At 44.5% G+C, this 24,202-nt stretch overlaps 1 protein-coding gene across 3 annotated transcripts in view; it reads left to right on the top strand.

Moving 5' to 3' along the window:
• Positions 1-24,202, top strand: part of NAV2 (neuron navigator 2) — a 390,873-nt gene that overhangs the window by 113,102 nt on the left and 253,569 nt on the right. For all 3 annotated transcript variants that reach the window (XM_040980004.1, XM_040980005.1, XM_040980003.1), the window contains exons 2-3: positions 6,049-6,166; positions 18,341-18,393. In XM_040980004.1, the coding sequence (XP_040835938.1) occupies positions 6,049-6,166; positions 18,341-18,393 (171 nt within the window). The remainder of the gene's footprint in view (positions 1-6,048; positions 6,167-18,340; positions 18,394-24,202) is intronic.

The raw sequence follows: 24,202 nt of genomic DNA on the forward strand, positions 1-24,202 counted from the left end.
CATGGGCCATCAAGGAGAACAAAATGGTGTTCATTATAATCAGGGACTATTGTCATCCAATTCCCGCTTAATAGTTAAAACTGTGTGGCTCTCAGAAGCATGCACTCTTGGCGGTCTAGGACTTGTTTCCCCAAATCCTAGGTTGCTGACAGTTTATTAATTGGAATATTAGTGACAGCTGTTGGATACTGACTATGCACCAGTTGCTGGATTAACCACTTCTTTGCCTCATCTCTTTTGTGTGTGTGTGTGTGTGTGTGTGTGTGTGTGTGTGTACGCACACACACGCGCAACAACTACATGTCATGCTGCAGAGGTGAGAGACCCAGCATCCAAAGGGATATGGCTTGTCCAGAGTCACCTAGCTGGAAAGGCAAAGCCACTGGTGGTCTTGGTAACTGGGGTGGTTGGGAGATCACAGATGTAATGTGATGCTGAATATGGCAAGGCGGGGGGCGCTGGAGTGAAGGTTGTGGGCCTCCAGGTTGAGTAGCTGGTGATCTGAGAACACTGAGCAGAACTGGCTGTTCTGAGACTTTAAGGAGCAAAACCAGTGTTGAGGCACAGCCTACATTGTGCTATGTGACTTTGAGCAAATGATTGACTTCTCTGTGCTCTGTGTTCTCTCTAGTGTGTACAGCTGGAGATAGGGTTGTATCTGTTGTGGTTTCATCCCAAGGCAAGGCACAATAGGGGGATGTATTGTGATGGAGAGAGGCCAAGTATGAATAACTTACCAGCTAATGTCTGTCTCCTGCCCCTACTCGATGCAGTTACATGGTTGTGGAGACTTGTGCTGTTCCCTACTACTTTCAGGAGGCTGGGGCTGCAGCTTTAACCTTGGCAACAAATAGTGCAATTCAATTTCCTTAAAATTGTGAGCCATTGAATCAGCAGCAGTGACATTCTTTGTGGCATCCAAGGACGGGAGTAACATTCTCTCCTCTGTGGTTGCAGTATCACTGTGTACTTCAGAGGCATTGAAAGCAAACTGTTTAACCACAGGCAGCTCTGTCGTGGGCATGACACTATCTTGATGCTGTGACCCATGTCCAGAGGGAGAACAAACAGTAGCATTCTCTTTACAATCAATCGGTGGCAAAAGCCTTGGATGCTAACTATTGGGTTTACATTATCTTTCCTCTCCACACTGGTATTTCCTTCTAAAAGATGCAGTCAGCCCCTTTCCTGGAGCTGCTCTTCTGAAGCCTCCCATCTGCTTTTTTGGATCTCTTAGCCTGCCTCACGCATCAGCTTGCATTTTTAATTTGGTTGCTTCCATCCCTTTAAATGCAGAAAAATTCTTGGGTTCCTTTCTGAGAGTGTGCGTCCGCTTCCCATCAAGGGAGGGCTGATTGTAGTAGGAGCATGATTATCCCCGTTGGTTTAACACAGCACGGGTGCTATCCATTTTTTGTTATTACAACTAATAATCAGGCTCTTGACTTCAACTGATCTGTCAAAATTTTCCCTTTTGGCTTTCAGCCTGTTTGATATAGAATGATGTGGAGTTTTAAGCAAACAAATGACATGCTCCTTGAAATTCTGTCAGGGGTAATAAAGTGAATGAAAATGCATTCACTGTTCAGCTGTCTCTGCCTTCCTTCCTTCACCCTTTTATCTTTTCAAGCCTCTGACAGCAGCTTTCTCTCTTTCTCTCTCTCTCTGCAATTCCAGAGCACCAAAGCCCTGTTGGAAAGTAGTGGGAGGGAATGAACGAGGCACTGACCTACAGGGGGGCTTGCAGCACGGAAGGCACCTGCAGAAGCACACTCCTTTTCTTGCACAAGGGAGAAATGGATGCTCCTTCAGCCTCCTCCCAGAGTGATGTCATGAGTTGGGATTTATTCTTTGTCTTTCCAGTTTCTACAGAAAGTTCACAGGTACCCTCTTGGGATGTACCAGGACCACAAACTAGTGAACTCCTGGGAAGAATCAAAAGGGACTTTTTAAATTTGGAGATCTAAAGCTGTGAACACTAAGGCTTAGACAAAGAAATGTGGAGTGCTTGTAGCCCTCACTTAAACTCTTTCAAACACATTACCCCATTTGCACACAACTGGTGACCTCAATAGAGTCTTTGATGAAGAGTATATAAGAATGGATTTCCATTGCATGCACTTGAATTTGTATTCATGTTTTATGTGGCCCATGATAACTGCTCCTGTAGATAAATCTAGGTATTTATTTGTGATCTACTTCAAAAAGCTGAGAGCTAGGGAGAGGGAGAAGGGGTGGGAAGCCCCAGATAATTAATGATCCTTGTTAACGGGTCCTGATTAATGAGCTTGAGCTATGTAGTGATTTATTTTCCCTGCCCCCTCCTCCCTTCAATCAATAAAGAGATTCTGGTCTGAGGGAGCCACTGAGAGCATCCATTATGTTAGTTTCAAGGGCAGTAAGTTCCCCTAGATCCTCCCCTGCTTGCTCTCTCTTCAGCTTACCCCAGCAATCACTTGCCAACCTTCGACTATGGGCCCACTTGCCTCCAAGGCACTGCCAGGTGAGTACAGCATATTCACTGCCAAAACCTGGCAGTGGCATCAAGAAGGGGGTACATCAAGCGATTTCACTCCTGCCTCTGCATTTCGCTATGGTTCTGATCAGGAAATTGAGAGAGACTACATGGAAGGACAGGTACTGGATCTGAGCCAGGCAGGGCAGCCCCAGGTGGGGGCACTCAGGTCAAGGAAGTAGTGTGAGTTCAGAGACAAGGAAGAGAGTGGTGTGACCGGTTTTCCTGGGGCAGGTTGTCATTACAACTGAGCACTTGGAAAGTGCAGGCATATTATTTAGTCTTTTTTTTTTTCAAAGGATTTACTTATTTGAAAACCAGAGAATCAGATAGAAGGAGAAAGAGAGGCAGAGAGAGAAAGAGAAATTTTCCATCAGCTTATTCACTCCACAAATATCCATATCAGTCAGGGCTTGGTCAGAAACCTGTAACTCTGTTCTTGCCTCCTGAGAGGCAGAGGCCCAAGCACTTGAGCCATACTCACCTGCCTTCCCAGACAATTGGTAGGGAGCTAGGTTAGAAGCCTGTAGTAGTTAGGAATTCTGCCGCAAGTGACAGCTTAACCTGTGGCACCACAATGTTAGCCCCTCTCATTTTGTCTGCACATTGACAGACTATTTCTGTAAAGAGCTGGATTGTAAATAGTTGAGGTTTTGTGGGCCAGAGGTCTCTGTCACACTTGCTGAGCTTTGCTCTAGTGGTGTGAAAGCAGCCATAGAAAGCAAACAGATGTGGCTGTGTCCCAGTGGAATTTGTTTACCAAAAGAGGTGATCAACAGAAATTTGTCAGCTCCTGCTTAATAATTTGTTTGGCATAATCCCCATTTTATAGAGAATAAAACTGAGGATAAAACAGTCATAAAAGTTTACCTGCCGAGGGCTGATTTGGTTGGATTCCAAAGACTATTCTTAACTTGTACTTATACTGCAAGGAGTAGATCCATTCTGGGATGAGTAGACAAAGTCTGTAGTCATGGTGCAAGAAGTTGGTCTTCAATCCAGTGAGAGGCAGAGGGGACCAGTGATGAGAAGGGAGATAAAGCTGAGCTTGGGAAATATGGCTTATGCAGTGGTGAGTGCATGCATTAATATGGAGAGGAGTTTCTTTTTTGGAACAGAGAGGTTCATATCTTGGGCAGAGCCATTTCTGTTTCTTTCTCTTTTTTCAAAGAAAGATTTATTTATTTTTATTGGAAAGGCAGAATGTACAAAGAGAAGGAGAGACAGAAAGATCTGCTGGTTCATTTCCCAAATGACCACAACAACCAGAGCTGAACCGATCCAAAGCCAGAAGGCAGGAGCCAGGAGCTTCTTCTGAGTCTCCCATATGGGTGTAAGGTCCCAAGGCCTTGGACCATCCTCCACTGCCTTACTAGGCTCTAAACAGGATGTTGGATGGGAAGCAGAGCAACTTGAGCGCAAACCATCACCCACATGGTATGCCACTGCATGGATGTGGAGCCATCATGCCAGCCCCAGAACTGTTTATGACCACTGTAGATAAAGAAATTCTCTCTGGTATTCCAGTTACCTGCATGGCCTCATCATGGTTCCACATTACTCAAACAAGTTTGTTCAACCTGAATTTCTGCTGGATTGTACACTCATATAGAGGGACTTTTTTAAGTGCTGTTTTCTTTTTAAAAAACGATTTAGTTGAAAGGTAAAGTAACAGAAAGAAGGGGACAAGAGAATGAGGGAGATCTTTCATCTGCTGGTTCACGTACTAAGTGCCTACAGTAGCCAGGACTGGGTCAAAGCCAGGAGCCACAAACTCCCTTCTGTTCTCCCTTGTGTGGCTGGAGCCCAAGTACTTGGTCCATCACCTGCTGCCCCCTAGCTGCTGTAGCTTGGCAGTTAGCCTAGTTTTGAACTGTGTACTCCAGTATGGGATGCAGTGTTCTAAGTGCACCAAGTGACCAAACGTGCTGTGCCACATAGCCTGCCCTAACTGCAGGAAACTTCACCTCAGATTCAGCAGCTCACCTGAGCTCACTTAGCCAATTATCCAGTCATCTAGATTGAGAAATTCTAATATGCCTTGTATTGTAGGTGCTTTGGGTATGTCTTTGAACGAGCAAGATCCAAACCCCTACCCTTGTGGGGTTTATAGAACTGCACTTGAACCCAGCTTGGGCTTTTTTTTTTTTTTAATGCTTATTATGCTTGTTTTCCTTTGTCTCTCTCAAAAATGTGCTGATCATTTGCATTTCAGGTTGGCCATAGTAGTTGTCAGGATGACATTCTACTTTCTTTGTATTTTCTGCACCTAGAAAATTAAATGTAACTTTGCTTTCCTTGTGATTTAGTTTTGACAACTTGGTGGTCAGGGGACGGAGTTTAAGAATTAGATACTTGGGGCTGAGGTGTGAAATATAGAACCTTAGAACAGGGGTACCTGTATGTATCTGCAGTGGAAGATAGACTTCAGCAGTGGGTAAGGGTGGCGGAGTTGCATATCGTGTAGTCTCTGGGAGCCGGCCTGCTGGTGGAGGTAGAGTAACCAACCTCCATCTTGTCGGTGGAGTCATTGTGTGGATTCACATGTGAACTTCTTGCCACCAGCAGTTGAGGATACAGATTCCCTGGAGAGCTGCAGATGGCCAAATACCCATATAAACAGCCCCCCATAACACTCTGGAAGCTCACAAATCCATGTGTGGTGCTTAGTCTTCCAAATGCATGCATGGGTATTTTGCTTGGTTTCATTTGCTAGGGGTTGGGACAGTTGGGGGAGAAAATTGTTCTCTTGTGCTCACTGTTACCTAAGTGAAGGGAAACACTCCTTTGCTCTGGAAGCTGTAACAAAAAAGGAGAATCTGAATTAGAGTCCTCGAGGGAATGTAGCCTTGGCCATCCAGGGTGCTACACATACCCACATTGTATGGAGCGATGCTGGAATAGCTGAGTCTTGGTCACAGACTATCCCAACAGTGGAAATGATGTCTGGCTTTTAAATTAAACCAATTAAATTTGAGATGATGGTGAGGTTGGTAAATAACTCCACTGGCACAAGAGTAAATTGCAGGGCCTCTGTTTTTTTCATACTTGGCTTCTGTACAAGTGACTAGGGCTCCTGAGAACTGGGCTAACTCAATAGGCCTGCATACCCTGAAATGGCCCGTTAAAACATGCCTGTTGGGTGGTAAGCTCTCCATACGTTTTCTCAATAAAGAGAAAAAGATGGGAAGGGGCGGGGGAGCTTTGCTGTGTGCATTTGGATCCCAGGCCTCTCAAAGCTGTCTGGAGCAGACTGTTTAGTTCCGTGTCCCCTGTCCCATTCAGGCTTCTACGTGTTTTGAAGCTTTCTTTAGCTTTTCCCTGGGCCTTGACGGCAGATCTCTCAATAGCAAAAAGCTTGGCGCTGGTGAGCTGAATACAAGATTGGCACAATACTCTGAATTTTAATGGTGTCGGCTGGCCCCAAAGCTCAGCAGTGCAACAGTGGCTGCTGCCCCAGCCGCAGCAGCTGCCTCCGACTTTGAGATGGGCTCTAAATGGGATCCTGAAGTTGTCTGTTTGCTTGTTTGCAGATCTACACTGACTGGGCCAACCATTATCTGGCCAAATCCGGCCACAAGCGTCTCATCAAGGATCTCCAGCAAGATGTGGCGGATGGTGTCCTCCTGGCCCAGATTATCCAGGTTGTAGGTAAGAGTGGGCTCTTGCTGGAGGGTGGGTGAGTTATAAGGGAAACAGGGGAGTGGACCACTAAGACCTCTAAGAGAAAGGCTGGGTTCATTTTGCTATGTTGAGATTTTGATTCTGCCTTTTGATTCAGCTTGTGTGTGGCCCAGCTTCTCTTTCCTTTTAAAAAACACACACAGCAATCTCCTTTTCACCCTCATAGGGGAAATGAGTGTCCAACCAAAAGGAAAATGCTGCTGGTTTGGGGAGAGGCTCTGCCTTTTGGCTTGCTACTATCTTCCTCACTCTTGATGGTACTGTTCTAAGTGTTACTCTGGAAATATTTCAAAAACATATTTTACAAAGTACTGTGGAGCTGTTTTAATCCTGCCAGCTTTAATTGGGTCTGAGAAATCAAAGGACAAACTTCTGGAGAAGGTTGGTTGGTTCTGGTCTTAAATAGCAGGGGGAGGGAATTTGAACCCTGGAGTTTTGCATGTCTTGGCCATGTGCTGAATGTGGTGGGTCACTGCAAGAAGGCAGTGGGTGGAGGCTGGCTTTGGGTTTGCCTGGGGCCTGAGGGCAAGAGCCCCGGGGGGTCCTGGCTCAAAGCAGACTGAATGGACTGAGCAGGAGGAGGCATGGAGGTCAATTAGACAGCATTAGGCTGATTGTTGTCACAGGCAGACTTGGCAGCTGACTCCGGCCAAGTGGGCAGGCTCACGGGGAGTCTGTAACTGTGGAGAGGCTCAGTCTTCTCCACAAACTGTCAAGAGCAGCCGATGCAGCTGCAGCTCTGCTTACAGCATGGATAGCACACCTGAAGTGGATCCACAGCTTCCTCAAGATGGATTTCTGACCTCTGGCTGTTATGGGTCCATCCTCCTCCTCTCTCTGCTTCTCCCTTCCTACCTTGTATTGCTTCCTGGGGTTGTGGACAGATTTTTCAGAAACAGCAGCCTAAAACAATATATACATCCTCTTCAGCATATGATAAGATTACATCATGATGCTCTATTTTAAGTCAAAAATGCTTTGGGGGGGGGCAACAATTTGATGCAACATGTTAAGCTGCCATTTGCGACCCATGCCTTCTGTATTACAATACTGATTCTTCTCTTAGCTACTCTGCTTCTAGTGTAGCTCCTTGAACCTGGAAAGGCAGCAGATGATGGCCAAAGTAGTTGGAGCTCAGCCATTCATGTGAAAGAATAGAATGGAGTTTCTGGTTTGTGGCTTTGGCACAGACCTGGCTATTGCAGCCAATATAGGAATGAGCCAGTGGATGCAACATATCCCATGTTTGCCTCTATCACCTTGCCTTTCAAGTAAGCAATCAAATAAATTTTTTTTACAAAAACCATTTAATGTTGCTAATAAATCCATCAGAAAATAGTAAAAGCACATGTTGGGGGCCATCTGCCCATCAATTTTGCATCAGGAGTATTCACTGGACTTTGCTGAGAGCCTCTGCCCACGAGATGCCCTTAAGGGAATGATTCTTATTTAGGAATTTGGCTGGGAAAAGGCTTGCTTTCATGCTCACTCAGGTCTTGGAGGAATCAATTCCTTGCAAGTCCAGGATTGTGGATGCTGGCATCTTTCTGGCTGTCAGCTGGACGCATCCCTCAGCTCCTAGAAGCTGCTTTCATGTCCTTGCCATGTGCTTGTCTCAATATGGCCACCCCCATCTTTAAAAGAAGGTTCCTAGAGGAAGTCTGCCAGCAAGCTGGAACCTTGTACAGGGGAGGATCCTCTCACTTTGGTCATAGTCTAGAGGTTAGAACAGGTTGTGGATCCTGCCCATACCCCAGGGCATGAATGCCTGGATGTGGGCATCATGGCAGTCATTGCAAGTCTGTCTGCCACACCCTTCCTCCTTTAGCTTCATTCCTCCTATAACATCATCATTTAATAGGTACCACTTGTACCTATTAAATTTTTAATTTATTTTCATTGTATTTAAAGACAGAGAAAACAATTTTTTCCATCAACTAGTTCTTTCCCCAAAGCCTACAATAGCCAGGGCTGAGCCTAATTGAAGCCAGGCACCCAGAACTCGATTTGTGTCTTCCATCTGGGTGGCAAGGACCCACGCAATAGAGCCATCACCTCCTTCCTAGATCCATTAGCAGGAAGCTGGATTGGAACCTGAGACAAACCTTGATCTTACGCACTCCAGTATAAGATAAAGGTGCCCCGAGCAGACACTTGAACCCTGAAGCTCTGGAGAGTGTCCACAACTGATTTTTAAAATATCCTTTTGAAGTGGGTGATGGTCCATCCATCTCACAGATGCAGAGGTTAGAGGCCAGTGTCACAGATGACTCTGTGTGGCACTTCTGACCTGGAGAAATCTGCATCTGACACTTGTCTTCTTTGCTCTGTCTCAATTTCATATCACTGTCCAGAGTAGCTGCCTAGTGTAGCTTTGTCTTCCCATGAGTTTCATGACCATTTGTTGAGCACCAGCTATGTGCCAGCAGTGTGCTCTTTGGTCAGAATGACAAAATGAATTTGTAAGATTCCAAACCTTGGAAGAAGAGTTAACATTTTCTTGGCAGAATTTCTTTGGAAGCAGCAACGTGCATGTGGGTTTTGAGACCCAGGGTCACATTGGGCCTGTGACCTACTTTGACAATTCCTTGGGCTGCACAGAGTGCTTCTTGTGGGAAACTTGCTAGATTTTAGCACAGACAGCAAGAGAGAAAGCGGAGAATCCATCACAGTGAGAGAACTTGCTCTCATTCCAGCTCTGTTCCTCCCTATTGTGGGACTTGAGAATCACTTCACTTCTGCTGCCTCTGTTTTCCCATCTTTAAAATGCAACAGTGATGCTTGTTTTTGCTTAACTTTATGGCAATTAGTTGATCATGAAATTTGTTAGTAGTTTACAATGTGCTCCTACTTGATAGCAACTGCCTGGTGAGACCTTGTACTGCAAGATTATGGGATCTTATTGTGAGTGTCAAAGTATGCCATGGTGCATTAGTTTTGTCTGGCGTGAGCTCAGGAGAGGCCTCGTAGCATGTGTGTTGTGAGTTTCCTAAGCACAGTGCTATGCAAGTGTCAGCCAGCACATTCATGGCTTGCTCAGGATGCTTTCCTGAATCGGTGTCTGCGGTGCCCAGACAGGCTCAAGTTAGCTCCAGGAATGTAAATGCCCCTTAGGCCACCACGTTGCTTTCCCTCAGCCTCCTGGGAGACAGTCCCTCTGACCAGCACCCCGCAGGTAAGGCCACATGTCAGGACATGACCCCTGCCTTTGGCATACAAGGACTCAGCCTCTGCTCTGTGCGTGAAACAGAGACCAACAATCCTTCCTGGCCAATTGACCAGCCAGATCAGAGCCACTAACCTCCAAGTTACTAGTGAACACACTCCTCTGTGAGAGGGTGGGCATCATTCTCTGACCAGGGCGCTGAACTAGTGAATAATTGTCCTACTGTCTGCTTCTGAGAACCATGCCTTCCACATATATAGACCATGAGAAGAAGGGCCCATGAAGGGGAACTCCAGGGGCACAAGCTTGTCATATGTATATGTATGTGTGTATATATATATGTATGTATTTAATGTACGCACTCATATGTGCATGTATTCACATTTATCTGTTTCTGTGTATTTTTTATTTGAGATAACATTTTTAGTTTACATTATACTAAAAGGTTTAATGGCTGTATTAAAGAATCTGACGAGTAAAAATTAAATATAATCCAGCAGGAAAACAGGTCAGGTCTGTATAAACAATAATCAGTTGAAAAGATGTTCAACTTTACTCACAAAGTAAGCTTTAAAATAATCATAAAATTATTAAAACTGTAGTGGTACAAAATTCTCATTAAATTGTACATATCTATTTTTAGCTGCCTATGTGTCTACATATAATTTCGCAGAATTACTCCCCATCCATCTTTTTAAAAATTACTTAATTTTTATGTGAAAAGCAGAGTTACACAGAGAGAAGGAAAGAAAGAAAGAGAGAGAGATCCTCCATCTGCTGGCTTGCTCTCCAGATGGTTGTAATGGCTTGAGCTGATCTGAAGCCAGGAACTAGGAGCTTTTTCCAGGTCTGTATCAGGGGTGCAAGGGCCAAGGACTTCAGCCAATCTCTGCCATTAGCAGGGAACTGGATCCAAAATGGAGCAGCTGGGACACAAACTGGTGCCCATATACGATGCCAGCACTGCAGTTGGAGGCTTAGCTTACTGTGCCATGGCACAGGCCCCAGGCTCTGTCCATCTTGTGCTGGGTGTAATTCTAGTGGTAATAATTGGTCCTTCTAAAGGAAGATGCTAATGGATTCCTCTCATATCTTCCTAACTGCCCCAGGCAGATTTAGAGGGACCTTCTGCCATCGTTCTATTGGCTTCATCTTAAACCTGGTCTTCTCTAGACCTGAGTCTAGTAAGTTCTTTTCCTTCCCAGGTTCATGACGTGTATCAGGGTGTCTGGCAGACACTGATGCTGGGAAAATAGAGTACTCTGGATGAAAATTCCACTTTATTGTACCCAAGAGCTGACCTGTGCTCTCAGCTTTTGGTGCTCAATATGCTTTCCTTTTAAGTGTGCATTATATGGTGCTACAACCCACAATCTTTGGGATTAGAAAGAAGCTTTAAAAGCCCCAAGTTGGTGCATGAACTGCTTCCATCAAATATAGTCAGCAGCCTTATATTAATTACTTCCTTTGTGGGCAGCTTGCAGGACTTCATTCTAATAATGGAGAGTTGGAATTCTGTAATAGCTTTGTCTTCATCTGTTAGGCTGCTATAGTGAATTAACAGATGTTTATTTCTTTTAGTACAAGAGGCTGAGAAGTCCAAGGTCAAAGTGCCAAGAGATTCACTGTCTAGTGAGGGGCTGTTTTTTGAATCTTAGATGGCTGCATTCTTTTCCTGATTTTGAAGTTTTATTTGTTTATTTGAAAAAGTTAGAGGAGAAAGACCAAGAGAGATCTTGCATCAGCTGGTTCACTCTTCAGATAGGCACAATGGCCGGGGGTTTCCAGCACAAAGCCAAGAGTTAGAAGCTGCTTTTGTGTCTACCCAGTGGGTAGTAGGGGTCAAGCCTTGGGCTATATCATCTGCTGCAATCTCATTAACAAAGGCTTCTCAGCCACCTCCCGTAGGCCCTGCCTCCATACACCATCACATGGGAATTCTTCCATTATGAGTTTGGGGAAGATACAAACATTCAAGCCATAACAGCTGCTCTTTCACTGAATCAAAATCATTTCCCTCTCCCTCTGCCTCCTGTACTGTCTTCCTACAGGTTCTGCCCTCTACGGCTCTAAGGAGTGATCTAATCTAGAACAATGAGAGCATCAGCATAGATTGAGGGTGACCCTGGATCATAACCATCGAAGAGATGAAAACCCATAACTCATACTGACAAGAAATAGATAAACAATATACAGATGCTTTAATAGGCGAGACAGGGCTCGAAGAACACAAGAACACGATGAACATATAGGGAACTTCAACCATTCATCATGATAGGAATTAAAGAAGGAATCATAAAGTGCAAAATCTAGAGGAAGCAGAAGTAAAGCTGGAATGCTTGCCTCTCTTTCCGCCATTGCTTTCCAGTTAAAAGGGATGCAGCAACCACCATAGGGGTGGCCAGGTTGCTTCATGATCAGGTGATCCAAATCACATCACTGATGAGGGACAGACAGATGTGTTCGTTTTGCTGTGATATCCTGGGAAGAACACAGCACCACTGACACATTCCAGATGGGGTTGAAAAACCTGGAACCAATCATAGGGCGTCTCAGACAAACCCAAATTGTAGCACATTCCATGAAAAAAAAATTGTCCCCAAAATGTCAGTTTTTGCAACCGTTCCAAAATAAGACTAAAGAGATGTGAATGTGATATACAGTGCTGGATCGTACCCTCTACAGCACAGTGAAATGCTTGGAATGACATTTTTTCATTAATACACAAAATTGGAATATTGGAATTGTGTCAACATTACATTTTTTAAATTTTGTAGTTGTCCTATGGAAGACAATATCCTGGTCCTTTAGACACAGTAGGCAACTATAATGGGCAAAGGGCACAATCTGGGTACCTTGTTCTAAAATATTTCAGGACAAAAAAAATGCGAATGAATAAAAATAACTGGGCATCTTCTGAACAATTCCTTAATTTTTTCCCTGCAAATTTGAAGTTCTTTCAAAGTAAAAAATGGCCAACATGCCCCATGTGGATCAAGTCCCATATAAATTTGCAGTCAGTGTAATTGTGCCTTTTAAAAGACCACTCTTCTGGCCTGGGAGGAACATAGTGGGAATGGTTAAGGACCCTGTGTGCTATCCCTGAAGAGGGAGTGTGGGAGGTATTAGAAAAAACTCCCTTGTGTAATTCATCCATAGGCCAAGAGCACAACTGAAGCAGGATTTTCTGAAGTGAAGCAATCGGGGAAGGCATGTCTGGGGAGAGGACTGTGGAAAAACTAAAGGACAGAGCCAGATGGGCAGCCAGGCAAGGCCAGGCAATACCACTCAATACAGGGTGCCAGACTGTGCGATAGCTGAGCATAAAGACCAGTGGCTAAAGGTTGGCTCTCAGGCTAAAAAGGGACCTCAGGTGTGTGACTTCAAAGGAAACCTTAAATGCTTTCTATATTTGTTACTTCTCAGCCTTGCTCCAACACATCTTCATCTTTGCCTCCTGCCCATTGGGCATCAAATTTGCCATTTGTGGCAACCTTTTTATGCCTTTTTTTTGGTGGCTGAGTCCTGAGTCTCTTTGCTCGGCCTCTTATTATTGTGATTATCGTCTTGCATTATGAGTTGCTTGAATTTAGCATTTGCCTGTCAGCCCATCATGATGCCATCTTCTTGAGTTATTAGAAAGGCTTATGAGGCCAGAATAAACAGCATGAATCAAGAGAGAGAGACAGGCCTCCATGCTCCTGCTCATCGCTATCACTCAGGAAGGATGTAAGAAGAGAGAGGGGGTGAGTAGGGGGTGAGAGAAAAAGGAGGACAATGGAGAGAGGGAGAAGAAATCAGGATGAACAAAAGAGAATTGGAGAGAAGGAGTGAAAGGAGATGAGGAAAGACTTCACCTGGAAATGAGGAGACCCTGATAGAGGATTATTTTTCATCACCATTTGGGAAGACTTTAAGCAAATGGGAAATTCAGACCACATGTAGGACTCTGTCTTCTAGAGATTCCTGCTATTGTATAAGCTTGGGTAAGTCCTTTGTCATTCTGGGTAACCGATTTTTCCCCCCACCCTTGTTTTCAGGGCTGCCGACTGCCAGGGCTGGCAAGGGCGTAGATGTTCAGGCTATTAAATTTCCCTAAGCCCTTTTCGGGAGGCATTTTGAAAAGTCACCAGCCAGAGTCATGGTCCTTAATAAGTACATTGGTGCTTTCCAGGCACCAGCTTGTGCAGGTCACTGTATGAATGGGACCAAGAATGTCCTGCTCATACATGCAGACCCTGAGAGTTACCAGTTGGAATCACACTTAAGGATTTTAGGGACAAATACCTCTGTGTTTATTGGCTCTTGGGGTCCCTACCCTGAATCAGTAAATTTGTATTAAAGACTATGTCCTTCCTGATAGAAATTCTTGGGATTCTAAGTAAAAGGGAAGAATTTAAATTAAATGAAATTGGAGACTTGAAGGCCAGGGATTGGTTTTGCATTTTTATTAAGCATTTATTCTGAGTTTGGGTAACTTGTTTGACCAGTCTTTTCCCAGGTCTTCTGAATGCTCCTAAATAGACTCTACTCCATAGATTCCATGGATTTGGCTGTTGTCAGATAGCAGCACTAGGAGTTGTTAGGAGTTGTCATCCTTGAATTTAAGGCTCCTAATGGGTTTAGGTGCTAGACCATGAACCAGAACTAGAGGAGCTATTAGACCATGCCTTTGGTTCTTTGATACAGATGGTATATGGAGAATCATTAGCATAACCCAAGTGACTTCTCAGGATCATTGCTATCCATCCTTCACTGTAATGAGCACTAATGACCTAATGCTGAACTGGTATTGATTAGAATCTAATGATTTATGACGTTGACCATCATGGATGTCCAATTGAAAGATACCTTGATTGGCCTTGACTCTCAAATGCCACATATTTCTTTATACCAGTGATGAGTATTTAAAATCCAAGGTCATAGTGCATACCTGCCATCATTTCTGTATAAAGGACTGCCTTTGGCCAAGGTCCTGTCCTTCCTGTCTTAAGTTTGTAGGGCTGAATTTACAAATGAAGGAAAGCTGTCTCAGAACAGGCAGTACAACCTTGATAAATTGTGTTGTTCACTGTACTCCTTAGTTATAGTCGGCCTGTTGGGAAGGTTTCTGTGTGGCAGGCAGTGTCCTAAGCTCTGGGTTTGTCATATACGCTGATATCATAGTCCAACTAATTGCATTTTCCTGGTGAACTAGACTGGAGGGGAGCGGCAAACTTTCAGGAGTCATCCTATTTATTGGGTGCCTTTGATATGCTTTTCATGGCATCTGCTTTGGGAGTAGTTTTCGGAGATTCTTATTCCAGTGTCCCTAAATTATGCAGATTTGAGAAAACCAGGTAAGAGTCTCTTCAGAGATGGCATTTCCCTAGATGGGCTATAAACATTAACATTAGTCACTTTTAGTAAATCCTAAAGAAGGTATAGATTAGGCTGCACACAGACTATCCAGGCTGTCTCTTTGTGATTAGATTTTTCATCAGTTTGCTGCCATTAGCTTACTTTCCGATTTTTCACCTGTTTTTCAATCTAAACACACACACACACACACAAAACACTTGAGAGAAAAATAAGCCCAGCTTGTGATCATGGTGAGCTATATTTAGTTCCATGTGTTCTGTTTTGAAGACTTGGGATCCTTTGATTCTGTTACCTTTTGCAGACAGTTTTAATGTATTTTTGGTGGATGTGATAGTTATCATTTAATTAAAATCTGGAATGATTTTTTTTTAAAGATTTATTTATTTATTGGAAAGTCAGATATACAGAGAGGAGGAGAAACAGAAGATCTTTCGTCCGATGTTTCACTCCCCAAGTGACCACAACGGCCAGTGCTATGCCGATCCAAAGCTAGGATCCAGGAACTTGTTCCGGGTATCCCACACAGGTGCAGGGTCCCAAGGCTTTGGGCTGTCCTTGACTGCCTTCCCAGGCCACAAGCAGGGAGCTGGATGGGAAGTGGAGCTGCTGAGATTAGAACCGGTGCCCATATGGAATCCCGGCACGTTCAAGGTGAGGACTTTAGCTGCTAGGCCACACTGCTGGGCCCTAGAGTAATGTTTTTAAAATTCAGTTTTGTGGGGCGAGTGTTGTGGTGCAATGGGTTAGGTCACTGTGTGAGAAGCCTACATCTCATATCAAAATGAGTGCTCTTTCAAGTTCTGACTTTTCTGCTTCTGATCAACTTCCTGCTGGTGTGTCTGGAGAGGCAGAAGATGTTGCGTCAGGTGCTTAGGCCCTGCCAGCCATGTGGGAGACCAGCACAGAGCTCCTGGCTTCTAGTTTTGGCTTGATCTAGCTTTGGCCATCACAGCCATTTGGGAGTAGAACAGTGGCTGCAATACCTTCCCTCTCTTTTTCTTTGTCACTGACTTTCAAATAAGAATAAATCTGAAAGAGTTATTTGTTTTAAAGGTGGAGTGACAGAGAGAGAAGGAGAACCACAGAGAGAAGTCTTCATCTGCTGATTCACTCCTCGAATGGCTTAAATAGCGGGAGCTGAGTCAACCCAAAGCCAGGAACCAGGAGCTTCTTCTAGATTTGCTGCTTGAGTGCTGGGTTCCAAGCACTCTGGCCATCTTGTACTGTTTTCCCAGACCATAATCAGGGAGCTGGATCAGAAGTGTAACAATGGCAACACAAACTGGTGCCCATATGGGATGTTAATGCCGCAGATGGAGGCTTAGCCTAATATGTCATGGCACTGGTTCCACAATCAGATCTTTTTTGAGAAGTTCATTTGGGGGGGGGAGGGGTAGTGGCATTTTTCATAGTGGGTTAAGCCACCCCCTGTGACACTGACATCCCATATAGGCACCTGCTTGATCCCTGGCTTCTCAACTTCTGATCCAGCTCTTTGCTAATGCACCTAGGAAAGCAGCAAACAGTGCCTGGAGCTCCGCACCCATGTGGGAGATGCTTATAAAACTCCTGATTTCTGGCTTTAACTTTGCCCAGCTCCCTCTGAGTAGTGAACCAACAGGTGGAAGATGTCTCTCCATCTCTTCCTCTCTCTCTCTGTAATTCTGTCTTAAAAATGTTTTTAAAGTTTTTAAGTTGTTTTGGGCTTTAGCACAATCTTTGTAGATACCTTCTCTCCATGAGAGCTAAGTAAAGGAGGAAGTAGATCCAGCACCCTTGCCCCGATTGCTTGACATGCGGTCTGTGTCCCCACTGTGGCCCACCCAGCATAGCGGGTGTACAGTAAACACTCCCAGCCACTGTGAGCTGGAGAATCAAAACAAAAACAAAAAAAATTCAGTTTTACAAGCAGTTATTGAGATCTAAGGATACAAATGTGGAAAAGATGCCTTATGTTTACCAGGCCCTCACCTTATAGTTGAGGGAGATAAGAAAAGATACAGAATAGATGATGGCTAACAAAATAGAAACAGGTTACAGGTTGCTGAGGGAATAGAGATTAGAGGCCTGAGTAATCCTTTTCTGCCTTTAGGTGAGGGCTTGTTTACACAGGGCCTTGGGACTGGAGAGGGAGCTTATAAAGTCTTCAAAAGGAGATGACTTCTTAGTTCTTTGTTATGAAGCCCAGGGTTTGTATCTGTAAGACAGAAACAACAGAAAGAAAACTATTATGTACTTATTCATAAATGATGAGTATATATTTATAGGTTGTTCTAGAGAGCATCTACTTGTGCTAGGCACTATGTCAAACATTTTGTTACTATCCTGTAGTATAATTGCAGTTCTCCTCCTCTGAAGTAGGTAGCACCAGCTCCATTTCATAGTTGGGAAAACTGACTCAGAGAGGCGGAGACACACAACTAAAATAACATAGCTACGGGTCTCTGAAGCTGAGTGCAAACATATCTTTCACCAAAAGCCAGTGCTCTAGCAAGTAAACTTAGTGCCTGCCTTTAAAAAAAGCATTTATTTGTTTCTGAAAGGCAGCGCTCTAGAGAGAAGGAGAGAGAGAGAGAAATTTTCCATCCACTGGTTTACTACCTAAATGTCTGTAACGGCTGGAGTTGGGCTCACCTGAAACCAGGACCCAGGTGCTTGCTCTGGGTTTCCCATACAGGTGCAGAGTCCCAAGGACTGGAGCCATCCTTTGCTGCTTTTCCAAGCCACAAGCAGGGAGCTAGATTGGAAGCGGAACATCTGGGAAATGAATAGGCACCCCTATGGATATTGCTGCTGTGGGTAGAGGATTAACTGACTATGCCAGCGTAGGTGCCCCGTTTACTACCTTTCTTGTGCTGCTGCATTCTCATTCAAACTCTTCATAGATGATTCCAGGATGCATTTTTCCAAGAATTCATCCATATTTAGGATAAATCTTGTTCACCTTCACAAGCTGAATCATAAATCCTTATTAGCTGCAATTTCCTGTGAAGTCAGCAGAATCACTTCTATCAATTGTTTAAATAGCTAAGGTCTTTAGTCATCTCAAGCAGTTATGTCACTTTAGACTTACCACATGGAGCCTCACTTGCTCATTTTCCCCGTTCGTTTGCCATCATTTTGGGAGTAGAACTCCGACCAACAAAAGCAGGACGTCTAGCTAAAGATGGGGCAAGATGTTTTCCTTCCTGGCTTTTGTCCCCAGGAGCTACCCTGTAGCTGGACTGATCTGCTCTGAACAATTCAGTCTTTTGTGGTCAAAACGCAGGGGTCTTTTGCCTTTTGAAGGACTGACAGCACAATGACAGGTCACTCGCTTTCCCAGTCTCCAGACATTTCTACCATGCCCCATCACTCCAGGAGTGTTGTCCATGCAGTTGTCTCTGGTTTAAATGATGACGACCTTGCCCCAGCTGTCCCTGGAGGCTGACGGCTTGATGAGTCAGTCCTGAGGCTTGCTAGATGCATCTCAGTATTTCACATGCCTGTGTTGATTGGACAGATCCCAGAATGGGCCTTAGGACTTGCTTAGCCTTGAGTGTGCTGAACATCATTATGGAAAGTGTGTCTCTCCAAGGATTATTTATGTCTCTGACTTGTGTTTTCTTTCTCAGCAAATGAAAAGATTGAAGACATCAATGGCTGTCCGAAGAACAGATCACAAATGGTAAGTGGTACCTGAATAGTGTTTGTGTTTTGTTAGTGAGCCCTGCTTGTGAGTAATATTGACCATCTCAAAATGTTCTCACCAAATGCTTTCCTTGTGGGGATGATGATATTAATAAGTTAGCAGTTTTTTCCAAGTAGCTTTGCTTAGCTTCTCTGACATTTATTGGCATTTATTGATAAATGGGTGATTTTCATGTCGATTGTGAGATGGCAGAAATGAAACACCATTCTTGGTGTTAGGTGCCAATTGTGCAGCCCTGGAGGCACACATACATATATGTACAACTTGCACTGTGGGCAGATAATATGCTGGACTCTGACTTTTCAGGATCTGAAGGTGAGAATGATGTAAAGTCAGAACTGTTAAGAGGTAATGTGAAGTGTACATTCCCATCTGAACTATTCTGCACAGGGCCATGAAGTGGCAAAGCATTTGAGAACTGATAGCATAGCCTTATCAAACTCCAAAAGCTTTATCCTCCAAAATATCTTCTGTTCTTGCTGCTTGTTGTGCAAAATCATTTCACATTCATTTAATCCCAAATCTCTGAATGCTTCATTTTTTACTGCAAAATGCTTCTCATACATGAATATTTCCATGAAGAATGTTTGATCTGATTCTCTTAAAATGATGAAAAAATGTTTTAAAATATGAAGCTGTAACTTACAGACAGCTTTATTTCTTTTCTGGGCATTCATTTAGTTCCAGGAATCTAAAAAAGGATGCAATTTGTGTAACCTCACCCCACCCTATGCCGCTCAGCATAATCTGATTGGTCCTGTTTTGGAATGCACTAAAATGATTGGCATTCTTTGGGTTACTCTTTAATGTTCTGAATTGTTATGCCCCAAGTTGGATAGAAGGATGGGCTTTTCAGTCAGTGTTTTTCATGGGTAAAAACGGTTTTCTCTCAAAGATACTGGGGTCTGTCTTGGAAGTGGAAGTTCACCACTCACAGTTTCTATTCTAAAACCAGTTTCTCTTCTATTGCCTCTCTAGAGTTTTTCTCTTTCTTTTTGTTCCACCCAGTGACTGCCCTGTTCTTGCATAGGAAAGTCCCAGGCAGACAACTCATAGCTGCTTTTACTTTTGGAAAAGTGTGGCTGCTATTTTTGCTAGAGCTACTGCAGCTGTCTGGTGTATTAATAATTGAGAAAATGTGGACGATTGAAGATTAATTTTAGTGCAAGCATTTCATGCATGCAGACATACCTTCACATGAAAGTGATCCACATCATCTCTCCAGGATGGATTTTGATGCATTTATGCTAGCCCAATAGAATGAGTAGTTAGCACTGGTATCTAAGGGTTGTTAATGTTATTTGACTCATTTGTATTTTTTGCACCTTCGATTGGAGGTGTTGCTGTTTGTTAAAATTCACTCAAGCTCATGAAGCAATATTGCCTCAGATGCTTCTGTGCAATTTAATTCTGCATTCAGATATAAAATTTATCAACACTGTTATTGCAATTTTTTTGGATTCTTCATAACTCTTTCAGCTTTGCTAAGTATTTTTTATTTGATGGATTGTGTCTGTTTAGACCACAGAATAGATAATCTTAGATAGTCTTTGATAATGAGTTCCAGTTGAGGGGTGGAGAGGCAGACATAGTCTTGTGAGTCTAACAAAGAAGAGTTCAGCAGACGGGATGTGAGTTCAGGAAAATATATGCATTGCTACCATAGTCATCTGACTCCTTAGGAAATGAGAGAGATGATGATGATGACAACAGAGTCTTTGTCCTTTCCATTATGGTGACATGTCCACAGAATTTGTTAGGTCACATGGGAAGTTCTTACACAAACAGACCTGGGTCTGTTCTGGCTACTAGGACACCTGTGTGTACACACACACCTGCCTATATGGAGGTAAAACACTACTGCTCATGGGAACTGTAATGTGAAACTGGCGTAGCGTGTGAACAACGATTTCTAGGTGATTCATCTCCTGCTGCAGTTTTATTTCAGATTGCTAATGATAAATATTTATTGTTGTTCCCTGAATGCTGCCTGCTTGAAGAAGACTGAAAGAGGGAAGTGTATGTAGAGAACCATTTTGGCAGAAGGACAACAGCCCACAGTGAGATGAGAACTTGGGAAATACACCATACTGGAGAGTAACTCATTCTCCTGAAAATAGCCAGTCTGGTCTCATTGTCATCACTGCCCAGAACATCTTTAGGAGTGTTTAACAACAGAGCCAAAGAAAAGCAGTATTATTTCAGAGCAGGGATGGAAGAACTGATAGTTCGGAATCTAAGAGGCTGATTTGTGTCATAAGCAAAAAGTCCCTGGGTGTTGTTGAAGGAGCAGGCACTGAAGAGAGTACATCTCATCCTTTGCCCTTTGGTTCTGAAACATCAGGCTGTCTGGAACTCTGCCCTGGGCTCTAATGCCTGCATGCATGCTCTGCTCCAAGTCCTGTTCTCTACCCAGAGAATAGCATAGTGATGGCAAACACTTGAGAAATGCAGTTTAGAGAATTCCAAGGGTGGTGTGAACCTGTCTGTGTTCGAGCTCTTGGGTTAGGCAACCTGAGTCAACAGGTGAACCAGATGTGAGCCCTGCCCTCAGGGAGAACAGTGCTGTCACTGACATCTGGGTGCTGGCCAGGCATCATAGGGACCCATTTCTACTCCAGGCATGGGAAGGTTCCAGGATAATGTCCAGGGGCTGAGTCTTGGAAGGCAAGAAGGATCACCTCAGGGAAGGAGGCCTAGACAATTGGAAGCAGAGACAGCAGGCCTAAGACCGTTTACTTGAAGATACAGGGATGCTGCAAGGCAGTCATACCAAAGTGCCCTGAGCTGGGATTGGCGAGGCTCTCCCAGCCTCTCAACTCGACCTTGTTGTGCCAAGGTGAGTGTGGTAGGCATAGAAGAGCCCCTGGTAGAACAAATACATAGGTATTTTCAGATGTGGAACAATTTCTGCATTCTTCCCTGTTCCCCAGATTGTTGCATCTGGGGGAGTAACCCTCAGTGGGGCCCAGAGCCAAGTTTTCTACATGGCAAACTCCAAGGCCTTTAGCTTCTGAGAATGCGAGTTCAACCACGGGGCCTGTGGAATGAACATGTGACCTGGTCAGAGATGTATGTGTTTGTTCTATTACCAGTAACAAGCACCTGCACCAGACTTTAACGTTTTCAGGCTCCACATTCCGTCTCCCTGACCCTGTTGCTTGCTGCATTATGCTCCCCTCCTGAGAAAGAAGGGTGCTAGGCGATGGAGAGCTAACCCTGGCACTCCAGCTTGATGCAAGCAGCTCTCAGCTCTGGAAATGAGGCTTTCAGTGATGGTCAGAAGAGGTCTGAGATTCAGGGCAGCAGTTTTCCCAGTAAACCTGGCATTGGTTTGTTTTTAACAACTGCTTTACCTCATTGCTGTCTAACCTAGATGCTTTGGGGGCCAAATCCTTGGAGCTTTAGAAACATGCCTCACCCATCATTCCTCCCACCCCACCAGACACACACACACACCCCACCTTCGTGCACTTGGCCCCTAAATAAGTTCATGTGTGCGTCAGAGCTGGTTCAAATGTTTTGTCTGTTCTATGTTGTCATGGCAACACAGTGGCATCTTTCTGGCTTTCAAGTGGTGTGTTCAGCAGAGTTCTGTGTGTGTTTGGAAGGGAAAACACTACTTGGAGCTCAGCCAGCCAGCGCTGGGGGAGTTGCTGCCCGGCTCCTTGAACTCCCTGTGCTCCAAGAAGGAGGCACGGCTCACTAGGAGCCTGGGAATAGCCAGCAGCAGGGGGCGGTTTTCTTTTTTAATCATTGTTATTTTAAGAGCTTTGGCTTTCTGTTGTTGATTCGGGAGGTGCAAAGTTGTGGAGGCCTGCTTGACCTCTTTCAGCAAAAAAAGCCCCAGGCCTGTTTTCCCTCACGCCTCCTCCTGGGCTGTTAGGGAACTTCCTTTAGTGCCTCTTGTTGGGATCCAGGACCTGCCTTGGCCAGGTCTGAGTCTACTCCACTATTCTGCAGATCTGAGCTCATCATTTAGCACTCAAAACCCTTGCTTTTCCTGTTCTATATGATATGATATATGATTATACATACCTCATAAAGGCTACTTGAGGACCAATGAGATGAAGATTTATTAATTTAAAAGGCAGAGCATGGCTGGCACTGTGGCATGGCATATTAAACTAGTGCCTATGATGTTGGCATCCCACATGAGTGCTGTTCAAGACTCAGCTGCTTCACTTGCAATGCAGCTCTCTGCTAATGCTCCTGGGAAAACAGTGGAAGATGGTTCATGTACTTGGGCCTTTAGTACTCATCCAAGAGACCTGAACGAAGCTTCTGGCTCCTGGATTCAGCCTAGCACAGCCCTGGAAGTTACAGCCATTTGGGGAGTGAACTGGCAAATGAGATTGTTCTCCCCTCACTTACCCCATGACTTTGACTTTGAAATGAATAAAAATAAAAGAGTGAGAGCCAGAGCGAGAGAGAGCGAGAGAGAGAGAGAGAGAGAGAGAGAGAGAGAGAGAGAGAGAGAGAGTTTACATTCCTAATGCTCACAGCAGCTAGGTCTGGGTCAGGCCAAAGCCAGGTGTTAGGAACTCCATTGTGGTCTTCCATATGGATGTCTGGGTTGTCTTCTGCTGTCTTCCCAGACACAGGGTTAATGTGGTAATGAAAATACTGTTGGGTAATGATAATTAAGGTGATTAAATAAAACTAGAGCTATGAAGTGTTTGCCCTGTGCCAGGTGGTGATCTAAGTGCTTTATGAGTAGCCTCGTGGGCCATCTTGCCAGCAGCCCTCATAGGCAGGTGCTCTTGTTGTTCCCATTCTGGTATATGACTGGCGCTCTATATAACAGTTTCTGTAATGTTGTTGATTGCCTGACTCTGCTTCATGTTTGGGTGATACGGAATCCTTTGGAAAGTTGAAAAAAGATGCTAGCTTTCTCCTCCCCAAATTGGACAAGCCTCAGAATTTTGCATGCATTCTGAACAGATTATGGACCCCAGAATCTGGCCTCTGAGTTTCCCAAGTTTAATGCTTTTGCCACTCAGGTACAGCTTTGTCCTTTCAGGGCACCAGAGGAAAGCACAGTGCCCAAGTTCCCAAGACTGTATCCATGTACGAAAGAGAAGAGCAGTGACTTCCAAGCTTCTATTCTATGAGCAAAACCTTCCCATTTTCCCACAATAAAATTTGAAAGGCTGAGTATCAGCGATAGAGGGACACACACACACGCATGCACATGCACAAACAGGTTTTCCATCTTCTGGTTCTCTTTCCAACTGGTTGCATTGGCCAAGTCTGGACCATGCTGAAGCCAGAACCTGAAACTCCATCCAGATTTCCCACATGGATGGCAAAGGCTGAAGGACTTGGACTGTCCTCTGTCACCATCCTAGTGGCATCAGTAGGAAGCTCTGGCACTCTCCTATGGGATGCCAGCTTTGTAATCCACAGCTTAACATGATGTGCTATAGAGCTACGTCTCCCACCCCAGTTCCCGCCAAGTAAAATCCTATATGAAATCCTATATGTGAAAATGCTATGAGCTGAGTTTGCTGCTGTAAGTAGGAGTTGTCCACAGGGCTGGACCCCAGAAGACACAATATGATGGTATCTGGGAAGGAACACCACAGTTCCAACCCTGACTTCAGGATTGGCATTTCCAGCTCTGCTCTGGCTGTAGTGCTCTTTTCTCTGTTGCTCCTCTGTAATGTTGTGTCTCTTTTCCACCTCTGGCCAAAGGATCAGTTGCAGCCTGCTTGTGACCCAAGGTGTGTCCCTGAGGCCCTTTGATGGATCAGTTTGTATAGCAGGGACAGAGCCCATGCAT

Source organism: Ochotona curzoniae, unplaced genomic scaffold (assembly GCF_017591425.1).
Source record: "Ochotona curzoniae isolate NIBS_2020 unplaced genomic scaffold, NIBS_Ocur_1.0 contig_3432, whole genome shotgun sequence".
NCBI classification, from domain to species: Eukaryota; Metazoa; Chordata; class Mammalia; order Lagomorpha; family Ochotonidae; genus Ochotona; species Ochotona curzoniae.